The 12,339-nt window shown below is 42.5% G+C and overlaps 1 protein-coding gene across 1 annotated transcript; it reads left to right on the top strand.

Annotated features, from left to right (window-relative positions):
* The first annotated feature begins 1,820 nt into the window (after window positions 1-1,820).
* LOC145420502 (collagen alpha-1(XII) chain-like) lies at window positions 1,821-12,257 on the top strand. The gene is made up of 9 exons (XM_080289813.1): window positions 1,821-2,100; window positions 2,708-2,823; window positions 3,737-3,886; window positions 4,361-4,480; window positions 8,682-8,848; window positions 9,033-9,179; window positions 10,475-10,605; window positions 11,666-11,795; window positions 12,004-12,257. The coding sequence occupies exons 2-6, from the start codon at window positions 2,745-2,747 to the stop codon at window positions 9,036-9,038; spliced, it is 522 nt and encodes a 173-aa protein (XP_080145939.1). The 5' UTR covers window positions 1,821-2,100; window positions 2,708-2,744; the 3' UTR covers window positions 9,039-9,179; window positions 10,475-10,605; window positions 11,666-11,795; window positions 12,004-12,257.
* Window positions 12,258-12,339: the final 82 nt, after the last annotated feature.

The raw sequence follows: 12,339 nt of genomic DNA, 5'->3' as shown, positions 1-12,339 counted from the left end.
GATGACAGAGGTCAGTAATTTGCACCAGAGGTACACTTCAACTGTGAGAGACAGAATGTGAAAAAAAAAATCCATGAATCCACATGGTAGGATTTGTAAAGAATTTATTCGTAAATCAGGGTGGAAAATAAGTATTTGGTCAATAACAAAAATACAACTCAGTACTTTGTAACATAACCTTTGTTGGCAATAACAGAGGTCAAACGTTTACTATAGGTCTTTACCAGGTTTGCACACACAGTAGCTGGTATTTTGGCCCATTCCTCCATGCAGATCTTCTCGAGAGCAGTGATGTTTTGGGGCTGTCGCCGAGCAACACGGACTTTCAACTCCCGCCACAGATTTTCTATGGGGTTGAGGTCTGGAGACTGGCTAGGCCACTCCAGGACTTTCAAATGCTTCTTACGGAGCCACTCCTTTGTTGCCCGGGCGGTGTGTTGTGGATCATTGTCATGTTGGAAGACCCAGCCTCGTTTCATCTTCAAAGTTCTCACTGATGGAAGGAGGTTTTGGCTCAAAATCTCACGATACATGGCCCCATTCATTCTGTCCTTAACACGGATCAGTCGTCCTGTCCCCTTGGCAGAAAAACAGCCCCATAGCATGATGTTTCCACCCCCATGCTTCACAGTAGGTATGGTGTTCTTGGGATGCAACTCAGTATTCTTCTTCCTCCAAACACGACGAGTTGAGTTTATACCAAAAAGTTCTACTTTATTTTCATCTGACCACATGACATTCTCCCAATCCTCTGCTGTATCATCCATGTGCTCTCTGGCAAACTTCAGACGGGCCTGGACATGCACTGGCTTCAGCAGCGGAACATGTCTGGCACTGCGGGATTTGAGTCCCTGCCGTTGTAGTGTGTTACTGATGGCGACCTTTGTTACTTTAGTCCCAGCTCTCTGCAGGTCATTCACCAGGTCCCCCCGTGTGGTTCTGGGATCTTTGCTCACCGTTCTCATGATCATTTTGACCCCACGGGATGAGATCTTGCATGGAGCCCCAGATCGAGGGAGATTATCAGTGGTCTTGTATGTCTTCCATTTTCTGATGATTGCTCCCACAGTTGATTTTTTCACACCAAGCTGCTTGCCTATTGTAGATTCACTCTTCCCAGTCTGGTGCAGGTCTACAATACTTTTCCTGGTGTCCTTCGAGAGCTCTTTGGTCTTGGCCATGGCGGAGTTTGGAGACTGACTGTTTGAGGCTGTGGACAGGTGTCTTTTATACAGATGATGAGTTCAAACAGGTGCCATTCATACAGGTAACGAGTGGGGGACAGAAAAGCTTCTTACAGAAGACGTTACAGGTCTGTGAGAGCCAGAGATTTTCCTTGTTTGAGGTGACCAAATACTTATTTTCCACCCTAATTTACGAATAAATTCTTTACAAATCCTACCATGTGGATTCATGGATTTTTTTTTTCACATCCTGTCTCTCACAGTTGAAGTGTACCTCTGGTGCAAATTACTGACCTCTGTCATCATTTTAGGTGGGGGAACTTGCACAATCGGTGGCTGACTAAATACTTTTTTGCCCCACTGTAAGAGCAGTGAAATTTAGCACCTAATCACAAACTAAGACATGAGTTTTGGGTAATTTACTAACAGGACAGGCGCAGCTTGCTAATTGCAGGTGGAAAAATATATAAATATAGGTCAAGCGTGTGTACGTTAAATATGATATCTGGGATATCTCATTGTATTGTTATTTTTTTTGGACAAATTTTCCTCCACCATCAGTCCTTTCTCTGTTCCTGCCCACTTGTCAACCAATCAGCATTCGGCCGTGCTATCCATGTCCAAAAAGCTGCGGTTAGAACTCTGGAGACTGCACGGAAACAGGTTGGCACTGGCTTAAAGCAAATTTCTGTGGACAAACAGATACACAAACAGACACAATAGCGGTGCCATAAATGAAGCATCATGGCTGGATGTCGTAAGAGCTCACTGTGGCGGGGCCGGCAGAGCTGGGAGCAGCACACCCCCTGTTAAGTAGCAGATTGTGTGGAGACTCTTCACACTTGGAAGAAGACTGCAGTCTACAGCGAAGACTTTTTGTTTAAGCAAACGACATTTGTGTCCGTCTCCTCTGAAGGTCAGCGCCTGAAGGTTTCTGTTTGGGTGCAATTTAAGGGGGATTGATTCACACGCCTTCATTTATCACCTGTTTAAAATCTGCGTGCTTTTTAAATTCTGAAATATTACTTTTTGTTGTTGTTGTCATTTTTTTATATGGATTATATCTCACCGTTGCTGTGCGTAATTGCGTACAGTGCCACGGCTTGATCCTCCATTACGCAAGACAGTGGGATGACTTTGTCCTCATGAGTGAATATTTCTCATCATGCAGAAATATTAAATGCATGTCTTTACTCTGAGAGGAAATAATCTGAGCCACAGAAATGACAGAAAAAGAATATATTGTAGAGACAGAAAAAAAGATTTTCTTAAATATTTTGTAGAATTTGGTGAATTTTAGTCTTTCATACAGAAGGTTGTCATGTAATCTTATTGCTGCCCATGAAATATTTATGTGAGTTATTTTTCTCTTCAAAGCTGAGTTGTTTTGTTCTTTTAAGCATAATGTAGATTTAAATGAAAATAAAGGTGCAATAATGAGCTCTGAGGTTCACGTTCAGGGAGGATTAACAGTTTTGTGAAGCCCCGAGGAAGCCTTACCGCCTCCTTGGTTCCTCTTGCAGCTTCCTTCATGCGCTGCTGAGACCAGTAGAGCTGAAGATGAAGAGCAGGCTCTCTCTGGCAACAGTTGTGGCCCTCGTGGCACTGCTGCTGTCCTCCTCTCAGGCCCAGGAGCAAGGTAAAGTCGCTCCTCCTCCCCCTCCTCTTCCTCTTTGATCCAACACATCTGACTTCCTCCACCTCCTCTCACCTCTGTCTGTCCTCTTCCTGCTGTGTGTAACTGCACTTTTTGTCTACATTAAAATAATAACTGAAGCAAACTACGTCTGTGAAGTGTTTTGCTTTAACTCATAGGCAAGAGTTTTGATGATCAGATAATCCATCAGAACTTAAATCTAGTTTGAATTTCCTGGGAGGAGCTTTTTATTTTTTAAAGACGCTTAATCCACTAAATATAGCTTACCGAGAGCAGTAATGCAGCTTGAATGTGTAGTTAAATGTGGCTTCATGTTTATTAAGATTTACAATGCAAATTTTTCCTATGAAAAAGTCTCATGCAATGCTTCCCATCAGACTCAAAGGACATGCTGATCCTTAGCAGAAGTTCCTGTTGTAATTGGAAGCAGATACAGTGACTGATTTCCCAACTCCAAGATCTTGGATCCACAGCAGGATTTAATTTAGTGTTTTTTTACAGGTCCATGTGGTCAGGCAGAGATGCTGTAAGGCATATTTAACATGCTGCAGAACAATTACTCTGAAATGCTGCTCTATAAAGAAAGTTGAGGGGGTTTAGGACTGATCAACAGTCATTCAGAATGGATTTGGAATATTTGTCATTTGTTTTTACCACTGTGAGACATCAGGTTCGTTATTATGCATCACATCCTACTCTGAGACAAATTATTTGTGTTATGTAATGTAATCTGCTTTCTGATAGTGAGTTTTTGTGATGTACTCCTCTCTCCTCCTGATGTAGTTCCTGTCTGTCTTTCTCAATTTTCCCTCACACAATAAGACTTAACAGACATTTGTCGTGAGTATCTGTTGTGTACCAGATGTCACACACACACACCACTGTGCCTGTGCAGACACTCAGTGTAAGACCACAGCGAAGGCCGACATCGTGCTGCTGCTTGACGGCTCCTGGAGCATTGGGCGTATGAACTTCAAAACCATCCGCAGCTTCATCGTTCGCCTGGTCAGAGTGTTTGACATCGGCCCTGACAGAGTCCAGATCGGTAAAGCTTTCACTGTTGTTACTATAACAACAAGACTCACATGGAGGGATGTTTTCCTCCAGACAGCTGTCTCTCAGTATTTGCCTAACCTGAACCTCTTGTAACCTCAAGATATTCTGCTCATATCTGCCCATTTTTATTTCTTAAATTTACTAGAGTAGCTTTGCATGAGTCACAATTAAATCTACCCTAATCTAACCCTAAGCTCTGTCTGAAATAAGCTATTTAACACCAAATCAGAGTTGCTTTAAATCAAATCAAATCACTTTTATTGTCACATCACATGTGCAGGTACACTGGTACAGCACATGTGAGTGAAATTCTTGTGTGCGAGCTTCACAAGCAACAGAGTTGTGCAAAATACAATAATGTAACAAGCAAAATACAAGAATGGCTACATCTGAAACTAATAAATATATGTACAATATATAATAGTATATGCATGCTTTATCTATAGTGTTGTATTTTCTGCAGGTCTGGCTCAGTACAGTGGTGACCCAAGGACTGAATGGCACCTGAACACCCACCACACCAAAGAATCCCTGCTGAATGCTGTTGCCAACTTGCCATATAAAGGAGGAAACACCATGACAGGTTGTTTTTTTTTATTACTTTGGCCTTGCTATCACTGACATGGGTGCCAGTGTGGGAGACAAATTTAATTCATTTGTATATACTGTGCTTTCAAAGCACTTTACATAGGGCCAAACCCTTGGTGTGAGACTCAGCCACAGTGGAGAACGATAAGCTCACTTTTAAAAGGAAGAAACTTCAGACAGGTATGAGAAAGACAATGGACAAACTACCGGAGAGAGTAGACACAAAGTTAATGAGATGCAGCAGGGCAGAAAATTCATGGAGGTTGAAAGAGAGGCGAGACACACTAAGCATACAAGGTAATAATTCAACAAGACTTTTATGTTATTACTCAGTTTTATCGGTTGAAGGTGAATGGGTTGCGTGAAGATATAAGCAGGATGATGAGGAAGAAGTGAACCAAGGAGAGACACAGAAGTAGTACAAGTTAAAAGCGACAATACACTGGGAGCAGAAGCTGAGATGAAGCTGAGCATTGAACAGCTAGAAGGAAAATCTGATATATTGCAAGATGATGATCTTCCATGGGAATCCATACCTACAACTCAAATACACCCACATAGATTAATAAAGGTCCCTCTATGAATTGCTACCTTGTTGTGATGGAGGGGTTTTTAATATAATTCATTTTTATTCTATATTAATCACATTTCTTTTTGCATGAGGAAACAGACTGGAGAAAAAAGGGAAAATATATGCACTTAACATGTTTATCAAACATCTTGAACATTCACGTCAACAAAAAACTCTGTAAACATTTATCCACCCTCTCTCTGTTACTCTTGCACTTCAAGTCCTTGAAACGAGGAACCAAAGCTATGTAAAGCGCATGTTCTCGCATTAATATAGGACGTATATTAATAGGTCTGCAATCTACTTGGCAATTGTGTCAGTTAATATTTTTGAGGTAGACTTACTGTGTCCCCGATGCTCTGTGAGTGGTTTGTCGCAGGCTGGATGACGCGTTAGCCAAAGTCCTAGCTGCATCCCCGACTAACGTATGCTTTGCGTCAATGTGATATTTTATGATGGAAGCGCTTTGGTGAAAGAAAATGCGCAATGTGCATGATACTTTATGTCGGTCAACTTTTCCTTCTTATTTTTTTTCATACTCAAATTTCCCATTGAGAGGGCCAATGTGCGTTTATCATCTTCCATATTGAGTTGATTGGTTCAGCAGTCACTACCAGATCAACTGCCCATTTGCGCGTGTGTGAAGGTGCTTGGACAAACTGCCCGAAATGCATTGACAGAAACATTTCAGGGATTTTGAGTTATTCTGCACTCCAGATGCGTTAATATGCGTTAGAAATTTTAATCGTGTTGACCGTGATGGCGGATTAATTTGCTTTAATGCGTTAATTTTTACAGCACTAATATATATAAATAAGTAAACTATATACACAGTGTATGAGTCACAGAAACATTATATTGGTGCGTAGAAAGGCAGTAATACAATATAATATATAAGTAAGGATTGAAGGGCTATGGTCATTTAGCATGGGGATAGTAATTGCACATCTGCCAGACCAAAATATTGCACATATTGCACAGGGGCCAAAATATTGCACAGAAAAAGGGAAGACCAAAATACTGCATATGGAATGGTAGCAACATAGTCAATAGCAGCGACAGAGTGATTGTGTGGGAGAAGTTTGTTCACACTCTTAATTTGCATTGAGAGTTGTGATAGCTGACAGGAAGACGCTCTTTTTTTAGTCTATTGTTTTTGCACCTGATGGATCTGAACCTTTTTCCAGAGGGCAGGATGTTGATGAGGTGGTGGTTTTATAATCACATTGGCTTTGGAGAGACATCTCAAGCTGGCAATGGAGTCCAGGGGGGAGAGTGGACAGCCGATCACATTCTCTGCAGTTCTGATGACTCTCTGGAGTCTCTTCTTATTGGCTGTTGTGCAACCAGCGTACCACATGGAGATGGCATGCATCAACACACTTTTGATTGTGGCTCGATAGGAGGACACTAGTAGGTCAGTCTGCAGCCTCTTCCATCTCAGAACCCTCAAGAAATGGAAGCACTGCTGGGCTTTCTTCACTAGGGCTGATGTGTTTGTGGTCCAAGATAGGTCCTTGGAGATGTGGGTACAGAGGAACTTAAAGAAGGGCAGCCTTTCCACATAGTCACCCTTTATGGATAGGGGAGGGGGATCAGTTTTTGTCTTAGGAAGTCCATGACCACTTACTTGGTTTTCCTGGTGTTTAGGGTAAGGTTATTGTAGTTGCACCATTCTGGCAGATGCTGGACCTCATCTCTGTAGGCGGTGTCGTCATTGTTGGTGTTCCTGAAGGCTCTGAATGTTGTAGCACTGTCTTGGTTGACATGTCTCTACAATGATGCATGGCAGATCAGGGCAGTAGTTCCCATCTTTAAGAAGGGGGACCGGAGGGTGTGTTCCAACTATAGGGGGATCACACTCCTCACCCTCCCTGGAAAAGTCTGTGCCAGGGTGCTGGAAAGGACAGTCCATCCCTTAGTCGAACCTCGGATACAGGAGTAACAATGCAGTTTTTGTCCTGGACATGGAACACTGGACCAGCTCTTTACCTTCTCGAGGATACTTGAGGGTGCATGGGAGTTTGCCCAACCATTCTACACGTGTTTTGTGGACTTGGAGAAGGCATTCAACCATGACACTTGGAGTGTCGTGTGGGAGGTGCTTTGGGACTATGGGGTGTCTGGCTCATTGCTACGGGCCATTCAGTCCTTATACAACCATTGCAAGAGCTCCAGGCTTCCCTTGGTCACCGGACATGTTCGTAATCTTTATGGACAGAATTTTAGACGTAGCCAAGTGGCAGAAGACTTTCACTTGGTGATGGCCTTTAGCTCGCACTGGAACAGTTCGCAGCTGAGTGTGAAGTGGTGGGAATCAGCATCTCCCAATCTGAGGCCATGGTCTTCAGCCGGAACAGGGTAGAGTGCAAACTCCGGGTCAGGGCGAGCTCCTGAACAAAGTGGAGTATTTTAAGTATCTCGGGATCTTGTTCATGAGTGACGGGAAAATGGAGTGGACAATCAATAGACGGATTGGTGCTGTGGCTGCAGTGATGCGGATGCTGCTCCGGTCCATTGTGGGGAAGAAAGAAGTTGAGTGATTTACCGGTCGATCTACATCTCTACCCTCACCTCACGAGTTTGGGTAGTGACCAAAAGATCAAGGTCGTGGATGCAAGGAGCGGAAATTAGCTTTCTCCGAAGGGTGGCTGGCTTGTCCCTTGCTCCCTTGCTGTATGAATAGGAGCTACTGCTCCTATACATCAAAAGGAGTCAGTTGAGGTGGTTGGGGCCTCTGACAAAGATGCCTCCTGGGTGAGGTGTTCTGGGCATGTTCCACCGGGAGGCTGCCCCTTTACTGCCCAGGGCAGAATCAGGACATGCTGGAGAGATAAAATCTCTTGGCTGGCCTGGGAATGTCATGGTGTTCCCCCGGGCAAGCTGGAGGATGTGGCCAGGGAGAGAGAGGTCTGGGCTTCTCTGGTTAGGCTGCTTCCTGTGTGCCCTGGCCCCAGATAAGTAGAAGAAGATGGATGGATGGAGATTAATAAAGGGTTTAACTTTAAAGCGATCATAATGCACAAGTAAAAAGGCTGCAGCCTGACAGCTCATCAGTTTGTTACCTGTTGAAGTTCAGCATCTCCCTGCTAAGTTGGGGTCAGCATTCACGGAGCTTTCACTCTGGGTTCTTGGCTAGCTTAGTGTTAGCATGTTGTCTGGCTGGCTTAGCATTAACATGCTGTCTGTGCAGATACTTGCAACAAGCCAAAGTTGTGTTAGCAGCTTGATCCAGCTGTTTCTTTCCTAGAAGCAGTCTCCACTTTGCCATCAAACTCTTGTCCCATTGTTCAATAAAAATAAGAGTAATGTCCATATCAACCCTCTTAGACTGTGCCACTGTTTTCGTCCTCTGGCACGTGAACTGAAATCAGCTGATTGTGGAGCATGTGTAAGAGAAACCGCTAAGTGGGATCAATAGGGAAGCGGACTAACAATTCTGGGGAATTCAATTACAAGAAGCAGTTCTCGATTCCTATCCCTGATAATGGACACATTCAGCATCACCTGATCTAGCTGTAAGCTTTCTGATGGGTCAGGTTTGTTTCAGAAGGGTTAAAAAACAGAGAAGCAGTGCTTTGTTATCTGCACACATAAATGAAACTTCTTCCTCACTGTGGTTTAGGAATGGCTCTGAACCATATTCTCCAGTACAACTTCAAACCCAACGTGGGGTTGCGTCCAGACTCCCACAAAATCAGCATCCTGATCACTGATGGAAAGTCACAGGATGAAGTCATCTTAGCTTCACAGAACCTGAGAGACTTGTTGACATTGAGCTCTATGCTATCGGTGAGTGAGCTTCACTGGTTTGAAGAAAAGGAAATGAAAACACATTTGAACTTTTGGATGATTGCTACCTGCATGCAGCAATCAGGAAAAGTACCTGACTTTACTAGAATGGGCTGAAAATGATCAACCAGCAGCCACTTTAGTCATCTTCCTTCATCAAACTCATGGTTTATTTTTCTCACAGGTGTAAAAAACGCTGATGAGTATGAGCTGAGGTCCATCGCCTCTGACCCAGATGACATTCACATGTACAACGTCTACGACTTCCAGTTCCTGGTGGACATCACTGACGAACTCTCTGTCAACCTGTGTAACAGTGTTAAGGGCTCAGGTAGGGAAGGAGCCATTTCAGCATTGTCAGAACAATCTTAAAGATGGGCCAGTATTTCAAAAGGCTGCTCAGAGAATCTAGTCTGCATCTGATCTGGACAAGACTTCTGAGACATTTTACATTTTCTTAAATCAAATAGTGATTTATTAATATTGCTGTCTCAGAGATGTCAGTCATTGGTTTGTGGACCCTTCAACTTTACCTCTATGCTTGTCATGGGAGTTAGAAGTGACCACATTTGGATAAGAGAGAGAAGTTATCAGCTAATGCAAATAAGATGCAACCATAAACTGTACATGCTCACAACATAGGCAGAGATACCTGCTAATGAGCGCTAACTAACAGATAAAACATGTGAATAAGCAGGTCATCTTATTTATTTACGTTTATAGAGGTGCATCCATGGACCTAAACATAAACTAAGTTTTGCTATGAACAACAAACTCACCAAAACTGAAGTACAGACTTCTGGGACAGTCTGTTATTGTAATTAGCTGCACGGCAGATAATTTCATTAAAATGGTCCAAGAAGCACCAAACAGCGCAAGCTGTTCTAGAGGTCTACTTTAGTGATTTGAATTAGCATAGGTGAAGCCAAGTGGAGACAGCTAGTAACTACGACCGCTGTGTCTGCACCATCCCGTTAACCATAATGGCCACATCCTTAACTTTAAGCCTTAACAAAATCCAAATGGGTGACTTATCCAAACAGTTGTTATCGACTTATCCCAAGTCGATTGATCTTTTTTTTTTTTTATATATATATATATTTATATCAATCTGTCTTTACTTCTGCTGTAAAGTTGGACATTTTATCATGGAAGTCTATAGGAACTGACTCACTTTTTGACTCTGCCTCAAGTGGACACTAGTGGAAATGCAGTTTTTGGCACCTCACACCCAGAGGCCGATGCTTGGTATTATTAGGCAAACACATATTCATCCAGGATTTAAAACAAATGAAGCAGAAAGTTTACAGCAGTGTGATTTAAATGTAAGATTTTAAAGTTTAAAACTGCAATTTTCACAAGTAAATAGCAGATCAAAGCTTTTTATACAAATCAATATTTAAATACTGCTCTGTCATTTTTAGACATTTTAGTCATCACTGGTGGTGAAGGTCACATGGAAGTGTAACCAAAACCCAGTTTTTAAGTGAAGCAGATGGTCAGGAGTCTCGCTGTCAGAAGAGTGAGAATAGCGAGGGCAGGTTTATGGCGGCAGAGTGGTAGTGGGTTTAAAAAGGAAAATACTGAACATGCTGTCCTTTCGTTCCTTTTTATGTCATACTCTAGAGGCACCCACCAATCTGGTGACCTCAGAGGTGACACAGAGCTCCTTTCGTGCCACCTGGACTCCACCCAATGGCACCGTGGAGAAATACGATGTCACTTACATGATGACAGCTGGGGAACGCATTGAGAAGGTGAGATTAAACTCTCCCCCTCATGTTAGTTTGAAACAAGAGTATGAAAGTTTCTGATTTCAACTGTCACAATAAATTTAATTCATATTGATGATAAAGCTGTTATTTAATTTATCTTTAACAATCAAAATATGAAAATGTACCCCAGAGGATATACAGCATTAACCCATGCGCTAACCCGTGTGCAAAATCAGTTATTTTGGTAGATTGTTCTAACGCTGCACCAGGAGAATCGTTAAACTTAACTCGTTAATCGAGTTCTACTAAAAATAATGTTTAAATGTCTCAACACCTGTCATGGTGCTACAGAATTAAGCAGTGAAACAAATGACTTCAAACTTCCAACTCTTTGTGGCAGCCCTCCTGTCTGGGGTGAAAAAAGTACAAAGTGTGATGTTTCTGTTTGGTACTGACTGACTTGATCTCTGTGTCAGGAATATTTCTTAATAATTCATTAACAATCGCTGGACAAGGACAATTAAAAATAGATGGTGGCACTGTTTGTTGGCCTAATGATGTCATCAAATCAATATTAATGAACAAAAAACAATAAAAGAGGCTGGGATGGACTTAGCAGTAACTGTGGACCTTACACGGTAGAGGGAGGATGAAAAGAAATAGTGTGCCAGCTTCACACCTTAAGTGCTGGCTCATCCTTCTGTAGCCAAGTCAATCAGCCTAAGGCAATGTTTAACAGTGACATAATCCGTTATCCAAGTGACGTAAATTTCATCATCAGAGCATTAACATGTTGCAAGACTCCAACCAAACATGTGTAAAACAACCAGAATATGTTTAAGAGGGCAGACTGCTCGTCCATAGCATGTGCACTTCTCTGTCCACAAATAAGCACACTGTCACCAGCTCATGAACGCAGCACAATAGATTTAGGCTCAGCAAACTATAATCATCTAATGATTAAAAGGTGAGAGCTGTAGTCCTCTCGACATCCCAAAGGTGAGTCCAGCTGTTGGTTTGAAGTATTCTTCACTAACTCGAAGAATACTTCATTAACTCGTTCACTGGTCACAGAATAAGAACCAATCCTTTATTGTTTCAGCTGCAAGTCAATGGATCGGTGAGCACGGTAGTGCTAGAAAATCTAAACCCTCTGACTGAGTACGTCATCAGTGTTTACGCTGTGGTTGGCAAGCAGAGCAGCGAGCCTCTCAGGGGCACCGAGACCACCCGTGAGTGTTTCCTCTTCTGCTTCTCTGCTGCTGGGTGTATGGACATGTTACAGTCTGTAATGTTGGTTATACAGAAAACTTAATACAAAATTAAAGAACAAAAAATAATGCATCATTTTATTTAGTACATGGAAACTATGTTTGGTGTTCAGATTAACGCGCACAAAAAAGTACATTTTAATCTTCATCTTTGAACTCTTCCTTTCAGGAGATGGATAGGTTCCATTTGAGCTGGTGGAGGCGTCATTCAGAAGGAAGTTTAACTCCTCTGCTTCAGCCGTATGGTCCCAGTTCCCCCAAACCAGTCAGCCACTTAAAAATACTCCATCTGTGTTGGACTACGTGTTTCATGTTGTGGCATTTCAAAACACATTTATAAATGTGACCACATTACAATTCTTGTACTCTCTTTATGTTGACCTGAGGATCAATAAAAACAACATGGCTCTCATGATCAACAAACCAGTTTGTGGCTCTTTGTGTGTAGAATGGCTGACTGTTGGTGGATAAAGGTAAATAAATGGTAAATGGACATAGCGCTGTG

This window comes from Astatotilapia calliptera, chromosome 15 (assembly GCF_964374335.1).
Source record: "Astatotilapia calliptera chromosome 15, fAstCal68.1, whole genome shotgun sequence".
Classification (NCBI taxonomy): domain Eukaryota; kingdom Metazoa; phylum Chordata; class Actinopteri; order Cichliformes; family Cichlidae; genus Astatotilapia; species Astatotilapia calliptera.
This window is presented reverse-complemented; position numbering and strand designations above follow the sequence as displayed.